Source organism: Chrysemys picta, chromosome 2 (genome assembly GCF_011386835.1).
Source record: "Chrysemys picta bellii isolate R12L10 chromosome 2, ASM1138683v2, whole genome shotgun sequence".
NCBI classification, from domain to species: Eukaryota; Metazoa; Chordata; order Testudines; family Emydidae; genus Chrysemys; species Chrysemys picta.
The window spans coordinates 163,585,558-163,610,350 of record NC_088792.1 but is presented as its reverse complement, the minus strand read 5'-3'; the positions used below and the strand labels follow the sequence as shown (position 1 = coordinate 163,610,350).

Here is a 24,793-nt window from a genome sequence, read left to right as displayed (position 1 = left end):
CTTGCTCATATCCATTCCATTAGGTGACTCCCAAGCCCAACTTAGGTGGTGGGGTCGGAGTGAGACATTGCTGTGTGCAAAACCGCTGATCCGAAGGCAGCATCGTCCCTGGACTGCTGCACTAGTGCATAGTGGGCTGTAAACGTGTGGACTGATGACCAAACCGCAGCTCTACAAATGTCCTGGATCGGAACTTGCGCCAGGAAAGCCGTCGAGGAAGCTTGGGCCCTCGTGGAGTGAGCGGTGAGGTGCGGTGCTGAGACACCTGCCAGGTCATAGCAAGTCCGGATGCAAGACGTAATCCAGGAGGATAGGCGTTGTGAGGAGACCGGTGAGCCTTTCATTCGGTCGGCCACTGCAACGAAGAGTTGCGTCGTCTTTCTAAAGGGCCTTGTGCGGTCAATGTAGAAGGCCAGGGCCCTGCGTACGTCCAGAGAATGCAAACGTTGATCCTGGCGAGTAGCATGTGGTTTAGGGTGAAAGACCGGGAGAAATATATCCTGGTTGATATGAAATGGAGAAACCACCTTAGGGAGAAAGGCAGGATGTGGACGAAGCTGCACTTTATCCCTGTGGAAAACTGTGTAAGGGGGCTCGGATGTAAGCGCCCTGAGTTCAGAAACGCGCCTTGCTGAGGTGATGGCTACGAGGAAGGCTGTCTTCCAGGATAGGTACAAAAGCGAACAGGTGGCCAGTGGCTCGAATGGATGACCTGTGAGCTTGGAAAGAACCAGGTTGAGGTCCCATGTCGGAACGGGTTGACGTTGTTGTGGGTACATCCGGTCTAAGCCCTTGAGGAATCTAACGACCATCGGGTTAGAGAATACCGAGGACGCGAGTTCCCCTGGATGAAAGGCCGATATAGCGGCCAGGTGAACTCTAATTGAAGATATCGCCAACCCTTGCTGTTTTAGGGAGAGGAGATATTCCAAAATGAGAGGGATAGGTGCGTGCAACGGGGACGTGGCTCGTTGTTCGCACCAACAGGAGAATCGCTTCCACTTGGCCAAGTATGTGGTCCGTGTTGAGGGCTTCCTACTGCTCAGCAGAATCTGTTGGACAGAGTGTGAGCACTGTTGCTCTGCCTGGGTGAACCATGGAGCAGCCACGCCGTGAGGTGGAGTGATTGCAGGTCGGGGTGACGCAGGCGACCGTGGTCCTGAGAAATGAGATCCGGGCATAATGGAAGCGGGATCGGTGTCCGAACCGAGAGTTCCAACAGCGTGGTGTACCAATGTTGTCTCGGCCACGCTGGGGCGATCAGAATCACCTGTGCCTGGTCTCTGCGCAACTTGAGCAGTACCTTGTGGACGAGAGGAAACGGAGGGAAGGCATAAAACAGGTGGTCCTTCCAGGGAAGGAGAAACGCGTCCGAGAGGGAGCCCGGGGCTCGACCTTGCAGGGAGCAGAACACGTGACACTTCCTGTTGTCTCGAGATGCAAACAGGTCTATCTGGGGAAACCCCCACTTCTGGAAAACGGAATGTATGATGTCCGGACGGATAGACCACTCGTGTGTTTGAAAGGACCTGCTGAGTCGGTCCGCCAGAGTGTTCTGGACTCCAGGGAGGAACGATGCCGTGAGAAGGATTGAGTGGGCGATGCAGAAGTCCCACAGGCGAATGGCCTCCTGGCATAGAATTGACGAACGTGCTCCTCCCTGCTTGTTTATGTAAAACATGGCCGTGGTGTTGTCGATGAGAACTAACACGCAGCGACCACGTAGGAGGTTGAGAAATGCCTGGCACGCCAGGCGCACCGCCATCAGTTCCCGAACATTGATGTGCAGGGCTAGCTGGGATGCAGTCCACAGGCCCTGGGTATGGTGCTCGTTGAGATGGGCGCCCCAACCCAGAGAAGAGGCGTCCGTGACCAGGTGCAGAGAGGGTTGTGGGGCGTGAAACGGCATCCCTTCGCAAACCACACTGTGATCTAGCCACCATGTGAGGGAGGTCAGGACCGAGTTCGGGATTGTGACCACCATATTCAGGCTGTCCCGATGTGGGCGGTATATTGATGACACCCAGGTCTGGAGTGGGCGAAGCCGAAGTCTGGCATGCCTGGTTACGTACGTGCAGGAAGCCATGTGACCCAGCAGAGTAAGGCACGACCTCACCGTGGTAGTTGGGAAGGCTTTGAGTCCTTGGATGAGGCTCGCGATGGTGCAAAAGCGATTGTCTGGCAGGATGGCTTGTGCGCGTCTGGAGTCTAGAACCGCACCGATGAATTCTATTCTCTGGGTAGGTTCTAGAGTGGATTTGTCCTTGTTGAGTAGGATACCCAACTTGTTGAATGTGCGCACTATTATGTGGACGTGATCGCGAACTTGTTCTTTGGTGCGACCGCGTACCAGCCAGTCGTCTAGGTACGGGAACACCTGTATCCCTTGCCGACGGAGGTACGCTGCCACGACAGCCATACATTTTGTGAACACCCGTGGGGCTGAGGATAGGCCGAAGGGAAGGACTGCAAATTGGTAATGCACCCTGTTTACCACGAATCGCAGGAAACGTCTGTGAGGCGGGTAAATAGCAATGTGAAAGTATGCGTCTTTCATGTCGAGGGCGGCGAACCAGTCTCCAGGATCGAGGGAAGGGATAATGGCTCCCAAAGAGACCATGCGGAACTTCAACTTTACTACGAATTTGTTGAGTCCGCGCAAGTCCAAGATGGGTCGCAGACCTCCTTTGGACTTGGGAATGAGGAAGTAGCGGGAATAAAATCCCCTGCCCCTTAATTCCACTGGAACCTCCTCTATGGCCCCCATGGCGAGGAGCGTAGAAACTTCCTGTATAAGAAGTTGCTCGTGAGAAGGGTCCCTGAAGAGGGACGGGGAAGGGGGGGAAGAGGGGGGAATAGAAGAGAACTGGATAGCGTATCCCCTGTCCACCGTGCGGAGGACCCAACGGTCCGAAGTTATAAGGGACCAAGCACGGTGGAAGTGGGAGAGGCGATCCCGAAAGGAGGGGGCTGGATCCTGGGAGATGACTGGGGCGCCGTCCTCGACCGCACCTTCAAAAGTTCTGCCTGGGGCCTGAAGGTGGTCTAGGTGGCCCCTGGTTCTGACCAGGTTGAGGGCCGGTCCACCTTCTTCTACCACCTCGCCCTCGCCTCCGGGCCGAGTCCTGTCTCTGACGAGGCGGGGGGGGGGGGGGGGGTAGAAGCGCTGAGGCTGCGGCCTAAATGGCCTGCGCTGAGGGCCCACAACATGCATCCCCAGGGAGCGCATGATTGTTCTCGAGTCCTTGAGGCTCTGCAGGCGAGAGTCCGTCTTATCCGAGAACAATCCATGACCCTCAAAGGGCAGATCTTGTAGGGTTTGCTGCAGTTCCGGAGGCAAACCCGAAACCTGAAGCCAGGAGATCCTGCGCATAGCGATACCCGAAGCCAGGGTTCTCGCAGCTGAGTCTGCAATGTCCAAGGAGGCCTGCAAGGAGGTCCGAGCCACCTTCTTGCCCTCCTCTACCATGGCTCCAAACTCTTCCCTGGACTCTTGGGGAATCAACTCCTTAAACTTCCCCATAGAGTTCCAGGAGTTGAAATTGTAGCGGCTCAGTAGCGCCTGTTGGTTCGCCGCTCTAAGTTGTAGCCCTCCGGCTGAGTAAACCTTACGGCCAAACAGATCGAGCCGCTTAGCCTCTTTTGATTTAGGCGCTGCAGCCTGCTGGCCGTGGCGCTCTCGTGCATTCACTGATTCTACCACCAGTGAACACGGCTGGGGGTGGGTATACAAGTACCCATAGTCCTTAGACGGGACAAAGTATTTCCTTTCCACCCCTCTCGCTGTGGGTGGAATAGAGGCAGGAGTTTGCCATATCGTATCCGCATTCGTTTGGATCGTGCGGATCAGGGGTAACGCCACCCTCGATGGGGCATCCGCTCCAAGGATATTCACGATCGGGTCGTGCACCTCCACTATCTCCTCCGCCTGCAGGTCCATATTACGGGCCATCCTACGCAGGAGGTCCTGGTGAGCCCGAAGATCTATCGGAGGGGGACCCGTACATGAAGTGCCCGCCACTGCCTCATCCGGAGAGGAGGAAGAGGATGCCTCCGGTGGTACCGGATCCAAGGGGGGGTCGTGATCCCCCTGCTCTTGGGCCGGAGCATCACCTGCACTTGGGTCCATGGTGTCGGGTGGCGTGGACACGGAAGCCTCCATGCCTCCTGGCGGAGGCCGAGAGATGGTGGATTCTGGGGCCCTTCTGACCGAGTGACCCGAGCGAGAGGTCGATGGTATTGGAGCCCCTTGCTCCTGGTGGTACGCCCACGGGGTCCAAAACGACCAGTGAGATGGTCCATGAGAGTGGTCCTCTGCCATCTCCTGCCAATGGCCGAAGTTTCGTTCCTCGGCCTGCCCTTGAGGGGGGTATGCCGATCTCGACAGGTCCTCTGAGGAGCGAGACACCGATCTTGACGGCCATGGCGGTGCCGAGAGAGATGAAACGATCCCCGTGGGCTGCGGTGCACGGTGCCGGTCCGGAGATGATCTATCTCTGCGCGGTGCCGGCGATCGGTGCCGGGACCGCGACCGGTGCCGATGACCTCGCCGGTGCCGGGAGTCGGATCTGGACCTCGACGAGGACCTGGAGTATGCCCGGTGCCGGGAGCGACCCCTCGACGTCGAGCGTCGACCGTAGCGGTGCCGAGAGCTACGTCTCGACGTTGATCGGTGCCGACGATCATATCGGTGCCGAGACGAAGAGCGGTGCCGCGAAGAAGATCTTGGCCGCGAGTACGACCGGTGCCGAGACGATGTTCGGTGCCGGGACTGCGAGCGGCGTGGGGACCTGCTTCGGGACCTGGATCGGTGCCGAGGTTCCAGCCCTTGTGATGGCGGGCGCATCAAGGCAGGCTTCCCCCTCGACTGGACCGTGCGCGTCAACGGTGCAGTCGGTGCCGGTGGTTGAGGCGGTGCCGGCTCCGTGAGAGCTATTAAGTCTCTCGCCGCCGCGAAGGTCTCTGGAGTCGACGGGAGACACTGTATCACCGCCGGCCTGGGAGGAGACGCTATTTGCACCGGACTCAACGGCCTCGGCGCCGGAGTCGACGGTGCTGGAGGCACCTGTTTTCGTTGCTCCACCGGCGGACGCGGCTCTACCCCCGGCACTGGGGGAGCCGGCGTCTTCGGCACGAATGTCCCCGTCTTATGGGCTTTTTTATGCCCCGGGGATAATGACCGGCGCCGAGGCACTTGCTGTGCTTGCGGTGCCGACGAGGTCCGGTGCCGGGGAGGCTTGTCTGACGCCACTCGCGTGGTCGTCATAGCCGGTGCCGCCGGGGCACTGCGCACCGAGGTGCTAGGCGCCGGGGCCTTGCCCGTGGAAGGAGTGTCCGGGCTAAGTGCCGCCTCCATCAGGAGTTGCCTGAGCCGAAAGTCCCGCTCCTTCTTGGTCCTTGGTCGGAAGGCCTTACAGATCTTGCACTTATCTGTTTGGTGGGACTCTCCCAGGCACTTCAGACAGGAGTTGTGCGGGTCGCTCGTGGGCATAGGCTTAGCGCAGGAGGCGCACAGCTTGAAGCCGGGAGCGTTGGGCATGAGCCCGGCCCCGCGGCCGGGGGAGAAAGGGGGGAGACGACCCCCTTAATCCCCTGGACTACTTAGAACAACTTTAAAACTACTTAACTAATTTACTACAAACACTATAACTATAACTATAACTATAACTATGATACAACAATATAAGCTAGGGAGAGTGGAGAACAGCTAAGCAGCGCTCCACAGTTCCAACGACCGTCAGGGGCGGTAAGAAGGAACTGAGGGGGCGCCGGGTCGGCTGGGGTATATATTCAGCGCCATGAAGGCGCCACTCTAGGGGGCTCCACAGCCGACCCGCCGGTGTTGCTAGGGTAAAAATCTTCCGACGATCGTGCACGCGGCGCGCACACACCTAATGGAATGGATATGAGCAAGCACTCGAAGAAGAACCTGAGTTTCTTCATGAACTTGTTGAGCTCTCACAGGATGGTGCCAGAGGCGGAGGTGTCAGGACTACAGGCGCCAAAGGCAGGTATGCAGCGGATAGCGGAACGAAGGTGGCTGAGGCCACGGAAGACATCGCGGAGCGGTGACCCTGGGTTCCTCCCTGTCCTTGGTGAAAGGCCCAAGGGGTCCTGAAGGACCACTGAGGCGGGTTCTGCCACTGTGTAGGCCACGCCTGGGGCTCTCTCCTTCTCTCCCAGACCACGATCTGTGACTTCTGCTCCTCTCAGAGCAATAGGAGTCGGACTCTGACTCCGAGGTCTCTGAGACTGAAGACCACCTCGAATGGTCGGTACCTCGAATGTCAAGAGCTCGGGGAGCGGGTAGGCTCTCTGTCTGAATAAGTTGGTGCCAAGAGGCATGGCGAGGGGAAATGCCTCAACATCATAGCCGGCTTCCCCTTCCACTGCACTGGAGGATGGGGCGGGTCCGCCGGCGTTGAAGGTTCCTCCCTCCTGGCGGGCAAGAACGGTACCGTTAGATGTAGGAGGTTCCAAGCAGCCTGATAAGCTTTTGGTGTCGACGGGAGCTGTAGCTGCTGTGTCGGCACCGGAGACCAAGGCCAGACTCGACTGGCCCTGGCAGGGGATCCAGAAGAGTGGCCCACCTGGGGTCTCACGTTTCTTGGTTTAGCCAGAGGGGAGCGATTGTCTGGCTTCTTCTTCTATTGAGGCACCAGCAAGTGGGAACGGTGCCTACTATCAGACAGGCCCTGGGGGGAGCCATGTTGGTGCCGAGTGTCTTGGGAGGAGTCCTTTCTCAGCGCTGAGCTTGATGACAGTGCTGGGGCGCTCCGTGTCGAGGATGACGCATTAGAGGTCAGGTCCCCTGAACCCAGGTCGGAGTGGGGGCGTAGAGCTGCCTCCAGGAGGATCACTGTGAGCCGCTGTTCCCTTTAAGAGTTCTAGGATGGAATTCGCGGCAGATCTTGCAGCGATCTTTTTGATGGGTCTCCCCCAAGCACCGTAAACATGAGTGCAGATCACTCTTCGGCATGCGCTTCACACAGGCCACAGTTTTTAAAACCCGGGGACTGCGGCATGCCATAGTTCCGGGGAGCTGTGGAAGGGGGGGGGGGAGAGAACCCCCAACAATCTCTATACTAAGAACACAACCTAACTAACTATATACAACCAGAGAAAGAACGAGTTTGCTGAACAAGAGCTAAGGGAAGTTCCAGCCACCGTCACTAGCGGTAAGAAGGAACTGAGGGGGTGGCGGGTCGCCAGGGGGCGCCCAGGCCAACCCAGCGGTTGCTGCTGGGGAAAAATCTTCCAGTCAGTGTGCACGGGGGGGGGGGGGGGGGGAGGGAGGGATGAGGGGAGAGAAGAGAAAGAAAATGCTGTGCTGCTTTGGCATTCCTCAGCACAGAAAGGTTACAGAGCTGCTCAGGATGCCGCTCCCAGCAGCTGAGGAGACTGTGGGAGAACTCTGAGAGAATCACAGAACCATAGGCAGGCAGAGCAGGCTGCTGTGGAGAGGTTCAGAATAGGTCAGTCAGCCTGCTGTCTCCCCCACCCCAGGCACGCCATTCTCCTCTCCCTCCCCCACACATTTCAGTTGAAAAAGCACCTGACAATCTACTAGGCTGCCCCTGGAACAATGGGATTGAGAAACCTGCATCACGTGATGCTGCACCTGCCCCATGAGGCATTGCAAACCCTTCCCAAAGCACCCTGCAGCCAATTGCATAGTGGGATAGTTACCACAGTGCACTGCTCCCTGTGGTGATGCAAGAGCTGTTAGTGTGAATGCACTCTGCCGACACAAGGAGCTAGTGTGGACATGCAACAGCGGTTTTAATTAAAGCGGCATAACTTTTGCCGACAAAACTTTGTAGTGTAGACAAGGCCTTGGAAAGAGAGGAAGTTGGAAGTACGAGAAGAGGGCTGCAAGGAGGAGCTCTTAAGTCACTCTCTAGAGACGGGCAAGTTGGCTAGGTACAAGAAGGAGTTCTATTGGGAGAGTAAGGGCTTGTCTACACTTACCTATGAGCGGCCATGGATGCATCGGCGGTCGGTTTAGCGGGTCTAGTGAAGACCCGCTAAATCGACTGCAGATCGCTCTCCCGTCGACTTCTGTACTCCACCAGATCGAGAAGAGTAGGGGGAGTCAATGGGAGAGCGTCTCCCGTCAACATTGCGTAGCGTGGACCCCGCGGTAAGTAGATCTAAGCTAACTCAATTTGAGTTACGCTATTCACGTAACTCAAATTGCATAGCTTAGATCGAATTTCCCCTGTAGTGTAGACAAGCTCTAAGTCCTGGAATCCTGCCTTGGACTACAGACTTTGGCAAGAAGATGGGAGGAGTTAGGTAGGCATGGGGGAGTGGACGAAGTACCAGTGTTAACCAAGAGATGGTCCAGAAGATTGAGAAGAGAGGGAGGAGGGAATCCATGGGAACAGCAACTGGGTCGGAGTTTGAGCAGACTGTGGTTGCTGGGCATAGAGTCCCTGGGTGGGATCCGAAGTAGTGGGCAGGCACAGGTTCCCCTATCAGCCACTGGGAAAGTACCAAAGAAGTGGATCAGAATACTGCCTGAGACTTCAGATAGACAGTTTGTCCAGTGGGACTTTGATACCCCTGGAAGAGGAAGACTATAGTGATCTGGCCGGAAGGCTGAGTCACAAAAAGAGAGCTGGAGCTACCACGGGCCAAATGAGCAATGGAAGGAGGTCCTAGACCTAATGAGAGCTGATCTCTAGACCCAGCCATGAGGAGGCATCACAACAAGTGTGCACATTACAGCACCACTCAACTATTCCACTCCTATGGTCTTGCTCATGAACTCACCACCTTCCCCAGTGCCCGGGAAGATTCCAGATCCCTAAAAGAAAGGTTAGAATTAGATAGGTGAACAAAATAAACTTACTCATCAACTTGTGATTCTTCCTTAGTGCAGCATCTATTCAATTCATTTCGTTTTATAATCATGATGATAGAACAAACAAGGACAGGCAGAAAGAGACAGAAACTTAGCAGAAGCCAGTTCTTCAAAGTGTTCCGGTGAAGTCTGTCAATGATTGCATCTAGCAAGGAAAGAAATATCACAGATCTTTATGATTTAGGGGTCTCCAACCAGAGGAGATATTATCCTGTATTTACCTGTTAGTGATAGAAAGGAATGGAACAAAAATGTGACTATAGCAGACACACCTGAAACCTGCAAACATGAGATTTCCCAAACTGTCACACTTTGAAAAAGGATGCTGTGAACAAGCAAGTTACTTTGATACTTTAAGGAATGATTGCACATAATGTTCAAAACATAGTACAATTGCCAGCTGGTATTCAAAAGTAGTTCAGGACCAGAACAACACACTATTGCATTATAGGATTGAAATGCATTAGCACAGCTATGATCAACAAAATCACTTAACATGTCTTAGATTAAACAATATTAAAATATAACAGCCAGTTGACTGTATCTAATCAAGATAGTACAATACATGATCACTTTCTTGTATCCAATAGCAATTTGTTTATTAAAATGCTGTTATCCATACGATTAAAGTAATATAATAAAAAGAAATAATAGTATTAAACTTTTCTTTTTCACATTTAAGATGTAGAACCTCATTTTATGTATTTCCCCTTATAACGCAAACTCTTAACTGTTCCATGGTATATATTTCAGATATTTTTTCCTTTTTAGTGAAGGAAAAGTACAGAAAAGGGCAATAAAAATGATTCGGGGTATGGAACAGCTTCCATAGGAGGAGAGGTTAAAAGGACTGGGACTGTTCAGCTTAGAAAAGAGATGTCTAAGAGAGATAAGATAGAGCTCTATAAAATCATGAATAGTGTGGAGAAAGCGAAGAAGGAAGTGTTATTTATCTCTTCACATAACACATGAACCAGGGTCACGCAATGAAATTAATAAGCATCAGGTTTAAAACAAACATAAGGAAGTACTTCTTCACACTACGCACTGTCTACCTGGGGAACTCGTATATTTGGGTTCAAAAGAGAATTAGGTAGGATCCTGGAGAATAGCTCCATCAATGGCTGTTAGCCAAGATGGTCAGTGATGCAACCTCATGCTCTGGGTGTTCATGAACCTGATTGCCAGAAGCTGAGACTGGACGACAGGGATGGAGCACTCGATATACTGTCTTGTTCTGTTTACTCCCTCTGAAGCATCTGGCACTGGCCACTGTTGGATGACAGGATACTGGGCTAGCTGGATGATTGGTCTGACCCAGTATGGCCATTCTTATTTTCTTAAATGTTTCACTGGGAAAAAACCAACACAGGGTACAGAATTTCCCAAGATAACTAACCACTTTTGAAAGTACTGTCAATACTCCCTCCATATCCTTTTGATGAGATTTTGCAATCTGGTGGCAGCCAGCCAGACCTACAGTGACAATTTCCTCTGTTGTTGCACACCTGAAATAAAAGGGGGGAAATCCTGTTTAATTACTTTTTATACTTTGTAGCTGGAAGTCTCAAAATATGGGGAAATCCCATTACACATGCTTTTAGGAAACCGTTTTACTTCAAGATCTCTCTTCTTTATAACCAAATTCTCAATTCTTAAAAACTAATCAACTGTCTGTTTCAGAAAACACATCAAATATAAAGTACCACAGACTATTGTCTAGAAAGAAAACCAAGAATATGACTCTAAGTATCAGGAAAAACCAAACCAATTAGCCATGGCACGAAGACTTTGCATGCTAAGTGTCAGCCCAAAGTTGCTTTTTCAGTTGGCAATTTATAAGGAAAATATCTGCAAATCCAAAATATCATTAATCTAAACAATATTATAATAATAATAACGTGCTGTTACTTACTCCATGGTCATTGCATTTTTTCTTTACATCACAGTTGTATTTCAGGACAGCAGCATCTACACATTTCTGGTTCATACAAATCTAAAAGCCAAACATACATACAATTCAAGGTCAACAGAAAGCATAGAAAAAAATTCTCTATGTTTGATGGTCCTTTTCAGGCTGTTTAAGAGCAGAAAGCTGTTTACCAGATCCTATTTTATCTCAAAATATTTGGAAATAGTTCTTGGCTAGTTTAGAGTAAATCAGGGGACAAAACAGTTAATTTTATAACTCAGTAAGCCAGTGCGGCTCATCATTGCTCCAATATTACTAGCAACTTCTAAAAAGTGTATGTTTACATGGAAAACATTTACATTGCTAACAGTTTAAAAAAAGATTTGTTACCTTTTGCTTACCACAGAGAGTACCATCCTTCACCAACATTGGATCCTTCACTTGAGGCCCCTTCATATAATCTAAAGTTATGCATAAGGAATTCTGCACCCTAGCATAAATGACAGCAGCCTTTTCCTTAATGAATGGTCTATTACTCGGATATTGACAAATTAACTTCCCACACTGGAGATCCCTACAAACATATGAGAAGAAAATTAAAATTACATATTTGGCATATAACAGTTCAAAATATTAAATATTCAAGCATACCATAATTTCTGTGAGAAGGGATAACTATACTCTGTACAGAGGGCTCAATTTTTGGGATCCCTTAGGTTTGCTTTGGTCCCTTGATGCAAAACACCAAGCTTGGAGAATCCACCTCAAGCTTGGTAAGTTGTTTCAATGGTTAATTACCCTTACTGTTAAAAATGTGTGCCATATTTCCAGCCAGAATTTGACTATTTCAACTTCCAGCCATTGGATTTTGTTACACCTTTGTGTGCTAGATTGAAGAGCCCATTATTAAATTTCATTCCCCATGTATTACTTAAAGAAGTACTGCTATGACATATATAAAACACAGAGACTGTTGCACATGTGAAATATTCCATGCACAGTAAAAAAAGGGTTTTAAAAAATTAGTGTCTAGGCTCCTCCTCCATGTGAAGCACCTTCCCAAAGCATCCCGATACTGTGGCAAAACCAGAGGGACACCTGAGAGAACACTTCTTCCCACATAATACCACAATGACAGCTGATATTTTCTTGCCAGAAGTCCTAGATTTATATATCACTGACTGAGGACAGGCTGTTCTTACTAGAGGGACCACAATGCTGGAATTTGTTTCCTGTGTTGGCTCAATGAAGCCTGAATTTTACTTCTGTGCCAAAAAAAAAAAAATGCCAAGCACAATATTTTAAAATTCTGTAAATTTTATTTGTCAAATAAATATGGAAGCTCCAGCATGGCACTGGGGAGCACAGGCCACTCTCTACCAGTTCCCTGGGCACCCGAAACATACAGCTGGGGAGGGCTGCATGACCACTCTTGTGGCTCCCTTTGCTTCCCCATCAGAAAGTCATTTTTCTGCAGGGAAACAAATAAATCTGTGTGGGGACATAAATTTTGCGCATGTGCAGTGGTGCAGAATTTCCCCAGGAGTAAAATTTGTTAGTCTTGACTCTTCAGGGAATGCTGCAAAGTCCACCAATCTACTCTGCTTGAAATAAAGTGGTTACATTTGCAAGGACTCTTCGGGTCACTTTGGTTAGGAATAACGTTTTTCACTTCCTTGCTTTTTTATCATGGTATGGAGTTAGTGGTCAGTTTGTGATTTTTTTTATGCAGCCAGTTGTCTGATTAATTTGTTTGTTTGTTTGTTTTGCCCACAGGACTAGATAGTGGAGATAACATTTTTAAATTAAAATAAATTGCACCCCTCAGAGCCCATCAAAATTAATTTAGAAGCAGATTTTTAAAAAAGTTTTAAAGCGTCTTTTGAAAGTATTTTATCAACAATAAAACATTCCAGTTTCAAGTTAATAGTTTTTGCTTCAATTTTAATTTCTGTAGGGCAAGAGGAAATGTAAAGTTTAAAGTATATAGACTCCAAATGTTTGTATATCAAAGCATTTATCATAAAGGCAAAAATAGGTGAACTGAAATGCCTGGCAAGTGAAGAGAATCTACACAAAATAGGAATTTCTGAACCATGCTGGGATGACAATAATCAATGGGATTGTTATTTACTATTTGTATTACGATAGCATTAATGCCCCCATTTGAGAATGAGAACCCTATTATGCTAGACACTGTACAAACAAGTTAAAAAGATATTATCTGCCCTAGAGGGATCACAATCTAGATTTCTACTGAAGCAAACAGAGAGAAGGAGCTAACAGTAAAACAAGGACATTTTGCTTAATAAACAGTCATCTTAGTTCTCCCTCTGCCTAGGCTTTGTCAGACGGGATACTAGGTAGACCTAAAGTATAAACCCTATAGAAGAACAGAATAGGTCAGCAAAAGTATACTGTGTAACAGGGTGCCTTGCCCCATTAGGGTCCAAGAAGACTGGGGCTGGCCAGCCCTGTTCAATTTTCAGACCCTGCTGGAAGGAAGCAAATGATTATAAAACCAGCAAGTGGCTCAGCTGAAGAGGAGCTGCAGGTGGGAGAGAGGCTCCTGCAATAGACCCTGAAGCAGAGGGACTAAAGTGCATGTGTGTCCTCCTTTCAGTACTGAGAGAACCAAGTGGGGAAAAAGCATGTGGGAGCTGTAGCCTATGGTGGGCAGAGAAACTGTTTTGGTTTGATACTTTGCCTGAGTTTTCTGCTAAAGAGTAAAGCTGTGCCCCGAAAAAGATGTGGGGATGGCAGTGAGCTCTTCCTGAGCTGGGAAAACAGGCCAGCAGCTGTTTACATATACTTAAAAGATGCCATGGTTTTCAATTAAATAACGTCTCTGAGTGGAGAAGACCATACAGATCCTCAAAGGTATTTAGGCACTGATAACAATGGGCGTTAGGTATCTAAATACCTTTGAGGATCTGGGCCTAAAAGCCTAAATCAGCATACTGGTAATCTGCCACTGGGCAAGCAAGCTACTGCCTGCTCCTTTTGGGCAGTAGTGGTGGAACGTCAACTGGCAATCAAGCTGCAGTCGAATTCCTCCACCCTGCCTAATTCTTTTGGACAGTTTCTCCATATGATGGTATGCTGGTTGGGTAAGAAGACATTAGAGAACATTTTGATCATGATGCTTGTATGAGAATTTCTCTTATTACAGTAACATCATCCAGTAATTTCACTGCTACCTAGTATGGCAGATGAAATAGACCAGCAATCTAGCATGTCACAGTCCAGTGCCAATATGCCAAAGGAAAGTAGGCAATTTAAAGATCACCGGCAAACACTGTAACACAGGAAAAATTACTTTTATTTTTTTAACCACTTTGTTTCTGAACTCTAGTGTACAGAAGCAAAGTTCAGAAACAAACCCGCTAAAAATTTTCAAAATCCCGAGTTACTTTCAACACAATCAGCCAAGATGTCATGCTTCATCTTGTACTACTCCTATAGGGAGACATTTCTATTTGTCAAAACATACTTCCATTCGCAAGTCTGGTAACCCGCCTGAGTGGAGCCGCAGTGTCCCATCCTATCCTTTTGACCATTAATTTCTTCATAACATGCGAGAGAGCCACTTTTTGAAGCTACAAATACAATAACATTGATTAGATTTCGTAATAGACTTACAGTAGTCAGAATTGGGAAATGCTTTGTTGGAACATCTAGCACATGCCAGTGCAGAATTGTTCTCTGCAATGTCTTCAGGTGCACTGTCTAGTCTAGTTTGCTGGTCACAGACACAGGGTTGCTACAAGACAAACTTGGGCTTCCTTCACAGCTATTCAGTTATGGCCTCCTCCTAGAACAAGTGGGCAACCTTCTCTTTTTCATTAGTCCCAAAATGCTCTGACAAGGCTGACATCAAAAAACAGGCAGAACAGGCAATTGCCTAGCGCAGCAAAAATTAGTGGTAGAAAAATGTTCAGTAATTGTTTATTTGGGTGACTATAGACTGGTAGAGGTATTTATTTACCTAGATCAGCAGAACCTCTAAAGCCAATCCTGTGCTCTACCATAGGAAGGTATATGTGTCAGGTGTGGTACTGAGAGTGTTTGACAACCGTTGGAAATGTGTCTAAAACGTGTGTACGTTGTTTCTGGAGTTAAAGGAATAGGTATAGAGCTTTCCTATTAAACAGAAGATATGGCGGTCCACATGTGGAACCTGTAATGTGTTCCAGTTAGGGGCAAGGAGAGGGCTCCGGTTGTTAGCACCAGAGTTGGCATGAAGCATCTTTTATTCCATACACCAGGAGTAAATAACCTGTCTCTGATGAAGTAAGGGGCCTTGTAGCTGCAGGTTGACAGCATTTTATGAACCAGATCAGCCTGGACAAGGATGGCAAAGACCCATCAGATCATCTCATTAGGCTTACTAATATAAGCCTCATTCACCTGCACATCTACCAATGCGATATACGCCATCATGTGCCAGCAATGCCCCTCTTCCATGTACACTGGCCAAACTGGACAGTCTCTACGCAAAAGAATAAATGGACACAAATCTGACATCAGGAATTATAACATTCAAAAAACAGTAGGAGAACACTTCAGTCTCCCTGATCACTCAATAACAGACCTAAAAATGGCAATTCTTCAACAACAAAACGTCAAAAACAGACTCCAACTGCAGAACTGGAATTAATTTGCAAACTGGACACCATCAGATTAGGCCTGAATAAAGACTGGGAGTGGTTGGGTCATTTCAAAACCTAAACCTAATTTCCCCCCTACTAATTTTCCCCTGTTACTCACACTTTCTTGTCAACTGTTTGAAATGGGCCACTCTCATTACCACTACAAACGTTATTTTTCCTCCCTTGGTATCCTATGTTAATCGAATTGTCTCGTTAGACTGACCTCACACTTGGTAAGGCAACTCCCATCTTTTCGTGTATTTATACCTGCTCCTGTATTTTCCACTCCATTCATCTGATGAAGTGGATTCTAGCCCACGAAAGCTTACGCCCAAATAAATGTGTTAGTCTTTAAGATGCCACAAGGACTAATCGTTGTTTTTGCTAATATAATAATGTTTACAGCAACTGCTATAGTTATGGCTGCAAAACACTTTCCATGATAGCCTTAATGTGTGGTATGCATCTTTCTAATCTTCATAAAATGTGGGTGTATGATAACAGTTAAGGCCACTAGAAATTCTGTTCAGTCACATACATAATAGGAAATGTTGCTAAATTCTAATTTACAGGCTAACTTGGAGTATCCATAGCAAGTTTCTGAAACTAAATTAGCTTCACAGTGAATTAACCAGGCCTTCTAATTGCTCCAAACCAACCAAAGCAACTTTACAAATGATTTTAGAAAGTCCATGACATGGTTAAAAAAAACAAAAACTCTTCACACCAAAATACCAGCGCCATTATCTCCTCTTCACTCCCCCCAACCAAAATGCCCTCTGGACTTAGGGGAATGAGCAGGCTGCTAGGATTCAGGTAGTCATGAGTTCTAGTCTCACCTTTTACACTGACTGGTCTTAATAAATCTCTGCACTACATACATGTATTTTATGCAGGCAGGCTTCACAGCACCACCAGAGGAATAAAATATAGTTATCCATATTTTACCCATGTAGTCACTGAAGCATAAAAAGGTTAAGGGAAATACTCAAAGTTAGCTAGAAAGTTTGTGGCTAAGCTGTGAACAAAACCCAGATCTTTGATGCCATAAACCCAAGTCTTATCCAGAAAACCACAGTGCGTCCACGCAAGTTGCCTCAAGTATCTGTGCTTAGTTATGTCGTCTGTGACAAATAATAATTATCCACCTTCATAAGGTAGAAACATTGATAATAGCATTCACTAGAATTATATTTTGGAAACAAATAACTATCATTATTACCTTTACCAAAGAGTTTTTTACACTGTTTATCAGCAGTTTGGCACACTCCTTTGAAACAATAGGCTGTATTACGGTTGCATGGGTGCCCATCCATGACCCAGAAGTCAGGTGTACAGTGTGCAGAGGAACCATTGCAGTACTCTATTAGATCACAATCATCTTCGCTAGTGCTTCTACATAATGTACCCTTTTGCACAAACTAGTAGAAAAAAAACAGAAATAGGGGGCCGGTTCATGATATATAGAAAGGTTATAACTAGAGCTGTGTGGAGGATGGAGATTTGCAAAGGATTTCAAGATTCTGATACCTGTCTTCTGATTAGGAACAACACCCCCCACACTTCAAATTTCTCTATGAAAGAAAATAGCATGGGGGAAATCATTTAAAGTTGATCTAAATGTTTCATTTTGATTTCACAATTTTTATTTTAATATTACATAATATATCAAATAAAAATATTAAAGACAAAGAATTGAAATTATATTGTCAGAATTCTTTTCCCTTGTTTTCTCTTTAAATTTAGACAAAATTTACATGATCTTTCAAAGCATTTAGACTTTGACAGAACTGCACTCTCTGACTGAAAATGGTTTCATTGACATTTTTCCAATCAGCTCTAATTATAACTACTAAGGAACAGAATTTATGCAAATCAAAATATTTGATATTTATACTGATTAGTCAACATAACAGGAAAACCTAACAACTAGAAACACTTTTTTTAAAAACATAAGAGAGCTAAGCCTTTCAGCTTTTTGTTTTTAAAAACAAGTTTTTGTTTGATGACTTGAATAACAAAAAGCTGATCCCATGATACAAAGTGAAGATCCGCTTCCTGTTTGGTCATTTGAGTCATTGGCCTCTGCTTAACTCCTATGGCATGTGCACTTTTATTGGAAGTGCTCAGATAGAGTATTAAGTATGTGTTTATACAACTGCTTCCGTCAGGTCTCATTTACAATATTGCCTTGAATTATCAATATAATTTTGACAATATTTTAGATAGCTTGATATGTCAAGAGTGACTTGTTCTCTGGTTCTTTCTGTACGTAAGTATAGTAAGCAATAATATATAGTATGCACAATTTTCCGCAATCCTAAATACTCCTAAGTATTGAACTGGATTATTCACATACTTAAAGTTAAGCATTAAGTATCGGGGCTATTGTTAGATATGTGGGTTATAGTTAGAAAATGTGTTATGTTCTGATCACTCAGAATTTATAGCTTACCCTACATTTCCAACAACAATCTCCACTGATACATTTGATGTCTCGTCTAAATTTACAGGTGTGTCGGCAACACTGATTCCATAGACATTCCTGAAAATAAACCATAGAAACATTATAGATTTTAGAACAGGGGTTCGCAAATTGGGGGTTGGGACCCCTCAGGGAGTTGCAAGGTTATTACATGGCGGGTTGCGAGCTGTCAATCTCCACCCCAAGCCCCGCTTTGCCTCCAGCATTTATAATGGGTTAAATATATAAAAAAGTGTTTTTAATTTATAAGGTGGGGGGGTCGCACTCAAAGGCTTGCTATATGAAAGGGGTCACCAGTAAAAAAGTTTGAGAACCACTGTTTTAGAATATACCACATTTTAATCCTGGCAAAAGATACCAGTTTGGTGACTCTGGAAATGGAAGTCTCTTTTTTCCCCCAAGGAAAGAAGTTAATTAAAAGTCCCTTTCTGACAGGAGGCATTTCAAAAACATTCTCAAGGGGGCAGTTTGGAGGAAGTTCCCAAAGCCTCAGCTCATGGCTTACTGAATAATGCCAAGGACCCAGATATCTGAGGTAACTAAGCTTTGGCAGAAGGCTTCTGGAAGTATTAGTAGTAGTAGCAGTTCCAAAGTTGACATTTTAACGTCTGCACTTGAGGCCACAGTGGTATTTTAATTCCCGTACTGAAGCACAACATGGAAAGCGCCGATGAGTTCATCTATCTAGACTACAAGCGGAGTTCAAACAGTCACCGCGAACCAGACATTATTTGACAAATAGGTCTTGCCACCTCCTGTATGGAATCCAGGTCTCAATTATGGATGTAAAAATATCATTGCACTGAGACAAAGTTCAGGATTTATCAAATCTGTGTACTACCTGTATTGCTATATAGGTCAGAAACCTGGAGCCTCTTGCGGGAAGACTTGGAGCAGCTAGAGCGGGGGCAGGCAAACTTTTAGGCCTGAGGACCGCATCGGGTTTCAGAAATTGTATGGAGGGCCAGTTAGGGGAGGCTGTGCCTCCCCAAACAGCCAGGTATGGCCTGGCCCCTGACCCCTATCTGACCCCACCCTGCTTCTCGCCCCCGGCCAGGACTCCTGCCCCATCCACCCATCCTGCTCTCTGTCCCCTGACCACCCCCAGACCCCCTGCCCCTAACTGCTCCATCCAAGCCCCCTCTTCCTTCCTGACTGCCCCCTGGGACCCCTGCCCCATCCAACCATCTCTTCTCCCTGACCGCCCCCAGACCCCCCGCCCCTAACTGCCCCCCATCACTGCTCCTCACCGCCCCATCCAACCCCCCCTCCTTCTTGACTGCCTCCCCCAGGACCCCTGCCCCATACACCCCCCCTTCTCCCTGTCCCCTGACTGCCCCTGGAACCCCCACCCCTGACTGCCCTCTGCTGCCCCATCCAACCACCCCTTCTCCCTGACCGCCTCTGGAACCCCTGCCCCCATTCAACCCCCCTGTTCCCCACCTTCTGACCGCCCCCACCCATATCCACACCCCTGGCCCCTGACCACCGCCCGAACTCCTCAGCCTTCTATCCAACCCCCCTCCTCCACTCCCTGCCCCCGTACCACGCTGCCTGGAGCACCGGTGGCTGGCAGTGCTACAGCCATGTCACCTGGCTGGAGCTAGCCACGCACTGCGCAGCACAGAGCACTGGATCAAGCGGAGCTCTGCAACTGCATTGCCCCAGGAGCTCGCAGCCCCGCCGCCCAGAGCATTGCACCCATGGCGCAGTGAGCTGAGGTTGCGGGGGAGGGGGAAGAGCAGGGGAGGGGCTGGGGGCTAGCCTCCCAGGGCAGGAGCTCAGGGGCCGGGCAGAACAGTCCCACAGGCCGGATGTGGCCTGAGGGCAGTAGTTTGCCCACCTCTGAGCTAGAGGCATTCCATATGTGCTGTCTGAGCCAAATCCAAGTACAAAGTGGTTTGTGTGAAATGTCACAATCTCACAGAGATTCGGCCTTCCTTCAATAGCTCATTATATTCAAAAGCAACACTGCATGCTCTTCGGCCAAGACACCAGAATGGACAAAAACACCCCAGCACACGGTGTTCTCAAACTCTCCATCGATACATGAAGGGGTGCACATCCTGGCCTACCTTGCGCAATCCATGAGGCCACCCCAGAGATTCATGGATTCGCATTACTGAGACAGATCTGGGAACTTCACTATACAATGCCTAGTGTGATGCTATCAACCATGATCAATCTGGCTCTTGCAACAGTCCTCCATAGACTGTATGTGTTTGACCATGATGGTGAGGCTCGCTCCTTCCAGTTTTCCCATCTCCCAGCCAGCAGTGGTTGACAAACAGCCTGATTCTTTGCCCAAAGTCTCTTCTTCTAGGGACCCCAAAAGGGAGTGATAGGCAGAATAGCTCATCTTCTCTTTATTCAACATATCAATTAGGCCTAATTTCTGACACTCCAATTTTTGTTCATTACTTTCCGGTTCCACACTTCTCTTGTTTGCCAGACATGATCTTAACACAGTCCTTTAATAGGCTTGTTTCAACTAATTTGGGATCTGGGAACTTCACTATACAATGCCTAGTGTGATGCTATCAACCATGATCAATCTGGCTCTTGCAACAGTCCTCCATAGACTGTATGTGTTTGACCATGATGGTGAGGCTCGCTCCTTCCAGTTTTCCCATCTCCCAGCCAGCAGTGGTTGACAAACAGCCTGATTCTTTGCCCAAAGTCTCTTCTTCTAGGGACCCCAAAAGGGAGTGATAGGCAGAATAGCTCATCTTCTCTTTATTCAACATATCAATTAGGCCTAATTTCTGACACTCCAATTTTTGTTCATTACTTTCCGGTTCCACACTTCTCTTGTTTGCCAGACATGATCTTAACACAGTCCTTTAATAGGCTTGTTTCAACTAATTTAGTCATTCTGTCTCCTTTTACACATTTTTCTAACAATATTTTGTTATAGGTATTATTACATTTTATGAACTTTCACTTCTCACAGTTGAGTCCACAAATAAGGTAAGTTTTAATTTGTAGGCCCAATTATTACAACACCTCCTGCATAACACAGGCTATAGAAATTCCCAATATATTTCCTGTTTGAACTACAGCAAACCTTTTAGAAAAAATATCCAATATTGATTTTTAAATGGTCAGTGATAAGAAAATCCACCGTCACTTTTGGTAAGTTATTCTGTAGCAAGGTCAAAAGACTCACCGATGTGGCACCTCCTGCTGGTCGTCCTGGCAATTAGCTCTTTTCCAGCCTTGGAGCGCCCTCTGGCAGCTAGTGGCTCACCTGCTTCAGACCCCCACGTCCCTCCTGGACCCTGGTGCCCCTTTACCTCGGGGTTCTGCCCCAGCAGTACCCCCACACTCTGGGTCTCCCCTCCCAGGGGAACCCCCAACCCTCTAAGACCATCTTGCCTCAGTGGCTACTGCCAGTCATCATCTAGCCCCCTCTCACTGGGGCTGACTGCAGTCTTTAATGGCCGTTCATCACTGGCAAGGGGGTAGGACCAACTGCCTCTGCCTATCCCTAGGGTACACCTCTGTAGCCCATCCCTGCTTCGGCCCTAACCAAGGCCTCGGCCTGGAGCTCCCCAACTCCTCTTGCCTTTCCCCAGCACTGCTCTGCGTCAGGTACCCTGTGCTCCCAGGCAGCTAGGTCCTTCTCCGTCCAAGGCTGGAGAGAGACTGTGACTCTTATACTCCCAGCCCGGCCCTGATTGGCTGTCTCAAACCCGCTCCTAATTGGCTCCCTGGGGCAGCCCTTTCCCAGGGCAGTTTTTAACCCCTGCCATACCGGAGTGGGGTGACCGCCCCGCTACATATTCCAATGGTTAATTATCCTCATTGTTAAAAATATGTGCCTTATTTCCAATCTAAATTTAGCTGGCTCCAACTTCCAGCCATTGTCTTCCAGACTGAAGAGCCCATTATTAAATATTTGTTACCCATGTGGGTACTTATAGGCTGCAATCAAGTCACCCTTGAACCTTCTCTTTGTTAAGCTAAATAGATGGAGCTCTTTGAGACTATCACTATAAGGCATGTTTTTCAATCCTTTAATCATTCTCTTGGCTCTTCTCTGAACCCTCTCCAATTATCAACATCCTTCTTGAATTGTCAACGCCAGAATTGGACACAGTATCCCAGTAGTGGTCACACCAGGACTAAATACAAGGTAAAATAATCTCTCTATTCCCACTAGAGATTCCCGTTTATAAATTCAAGTACTACATTAGCCCTTTTGGCCACAGTATCGCACTGGGAGTTCATGTTTAGCTGATTCACCAGGACCCCAAATCATTTTCAGAATCACTGCTTTGCAGGATAGAGTCCCCCATACTGTAAGTATGGCTTACATTCTTTGTTCCTTGATGTGTACATTTACATTTGGCAGTATTAAAACACATATTGTTTGCTTGCACCCAGTTTACCAAGCAATTTCAGCTAGACTGGTTTAAGTTTTGGTGAAGTTAGGAGGGGTTTATAATAGAATGGTGCAATAGCTCCAACCTTAACTACAGAGAGGCTACTGTCTCTAAAATAAGCAGAAAGTCACTGTACTGTTTCAAAACTTTAGTGCCGGAGAACATTTGCTGACCTACCAGTATCAAACCAAATATTATTAGTATATAAAAACAGTTATGGTTGTTACACACATAATACAAAAACACAAAAGGAAATTAAAAGTCACTTTACAGTACATATCCTCTACTCTTCTACCCATAGGCACACATTTTATCTTCATCACAACTGCCATACACCACAGATCATGGATCGCAACCTTAACTCTATCTCCTCAACCTCCCCTTCTGTACACATCCTTTTATGGAACTTCCCCATCTCAATGCTATTAGTTGTGAATGTCTAATATAGTATATTTTTGTGTTGGGAAGGAGTAGATTAGTAATGGAGGTAATGGAAGGCTGTCATCCCAAGAAGGGGCAGATAACATTGTGGTAGATGGTCTCTGGTGTATACTAATTGTAGTAGAGTTAGGGTGTGTGTTTATGGAGGGAGGAATGTTTTGTTGGGAGGGAGTAGATTGGTGAAGGGTGTGATAGAAAACCAGCATATAGTGTTCTTAACTGTTTTCACAATGAATTTTTTTGTATAATTCATTTCCTAGGGCTTTTATGGGGCTTAATCCTGCAAGCTGCTGAGCTCTCTGATCTGAGCCAACAAAGTACTTAACCAAGTGTTTAACTTTAATTATATGAGTAGTTTCATTGACTTTTTTCATATTTTTAAAGTTAAGCACATGTTTAAGTGCTTCCCTGGATTGGACCTATAGTACACAGTACCTTGTAGATACATTGAGATGGACACTTGTCTTAACATTTCAGAGAGGAGACAGATGAGGTGAAGGAAGGGTATGCCTGTAGAGGTGGTTCCTGGAGCTGTGCCACAGAAGTATAGCTGCCAAAGGCAAAGGTTTTATCTGTCAGTAGCTTCACATAAAACGTACTTAGATATGGGATAAAATATGGCATAAAAGCGTAGTTAACGATGGTGGTTTTATCTATCAGCTACCTGTTGGTGAATAAACTGTCAGTTAAAATAAATAACATCTGTTGCACGAGCTTCCTTCAAGTTTATCAATTTTGAAAATGTCACTTAATCAAAAAGGCAGAATGCCATGGACAAATTTCAACAACAATAATTTCAAATACTTTCTATTATAAATTTAAGAAATCTAATAAAGCTACATTTGAAATTCAAAGGGAAATTTCACACTGAACATCTATCTACATTTAGAGAAAAACAGAAATGTATGTTCCATTTTAAAGCTCATTTCAGAACACAACTCTGACTGTGAGATTGAGAACAACCACCTCCATAGCATTCCAAAGTTGAATGGTTTTTCTAAAGGGCTCCAGTTGGCCTTTCATCCAGAGGTCTTGTTAGCACCTCTTGGACCCAAAAGGTATCTCTTATATTTAATTTTCTCTTCAGTCTCAAGGTGTGGAACTGTGAATTATTTATTCATATTAAATTTCAGGGATTTATTTCCTAACCTTTTTTGTGCCACAGTCACAGTCCTCTCCTTCCTCCACTATTTTGTTGCCACAGACGGGAGCTCTATAAGATGCATTCAAATACGGTTTGTTCAAAAGGCATTCTCCTTCTCCATTTGCAATGAAACTTTGAAAGTCTCCTATACTGCAGTTGCTAAAGGCCTTTGTCCCACTGGAATGTCTAAAACATAAAGTACAATGTCATCGTTAAAATATTCTCCATGCTTTGTAAAATGTATATCCTTTCATGCCACTGAAATACTCTCATAAAGCAAAAATGACTTTGGTTGCAAAATTAAGGATTTGTTTCAATATGTCAACTGTCTGCCTTGCGGTTGAATGTGGCTATTAACTTGGCACCTTAAGTGCATTGATTTGCCATCAACATTCTTCTTGGCTAAAATAAATTAAATAGAACTGGCAACCTCAAATTAACATAATTTCTCCAAATTGGAGGCCTCATACCCAGCATGTCTGCCTCAATGAAGGAATAAATATAATTTTTTAAAATATGTTTGCAAGTTTGTGCTAGAATGGTGTTTGGGTCCCAGGCAGACTGCATGCTGCAGCCAACTGTGGGCAAGAAGCAGGCATAACATGCAATGGAGGATGCCCTCTTTAAACTAGGAAAACATAAGCAGAGCAGCAAAACCTTTCTAAACTGTTACTGTCTCAATCTCTACACTAAAGATACCGCAGGCCCTTCCTTTTCTGTCTCTTCCAGAACACTTGTTTATTCTCCTCAGTGAAAATTGAGCAATTGAGGTTAGTTTAATAGTAATCAATCTAGCAGTTACAATTAGGAAACCTATAACATAAATATCAGATTATTTTTTCTTTCCTATCATCAGTGGTTATATTGAATTGAGTGTATTAACACATACAAGCCCACTGAGA

The 24,793-nt window shown here is 46.6% G+C and overlaps 1 protein-coding gene across 1 annotated transcript in view; it reads right to left on the bottom strand.

Moving 5' to 3' along the window:
* The window catches only part of LOC135981576 (disintegrin and metalloproteinase domain-containing protein 32-like), a 59,200-nt gene that overhangs the window by 9,893 nt on the left and 24,514 nt on the right, over positions 1–24,793 (bottom strand). The window contains exons 12-19 of the mRNA XM_065584718.1: positions 23,897–24,077; positions 17,889–17,978; positions 16,656–16,854; positions 14,275–14,380; positions 11,172–11,355; positions 10,785–10,865; positions 10,269–10,377; positions 8,858–9,014 (exon numbers count right to left, since the gene is read on the bottom strand). Coding sequence (XP_065440790.1) covers positions 8,858–9,014; positions 10,269–10,377; positions 10,785–10,865; positions 11,172–11,355; positions 14,275–14,380; positions 16,656–16,854; positions 17,889–17,978; positions 23,897–24,077 — 1,107 coding nt within the window. The remainder of the gene's footprint in view (positions 1–8,857; positions 9,015–10,268; positions 10,378–10,784; positions 10,866–11,171; positions 11,356–14,274; positions 14,381–16,655; positions 16,855–17,888; positions 17,979–23,896; positions 24,078–24,793) is intronic.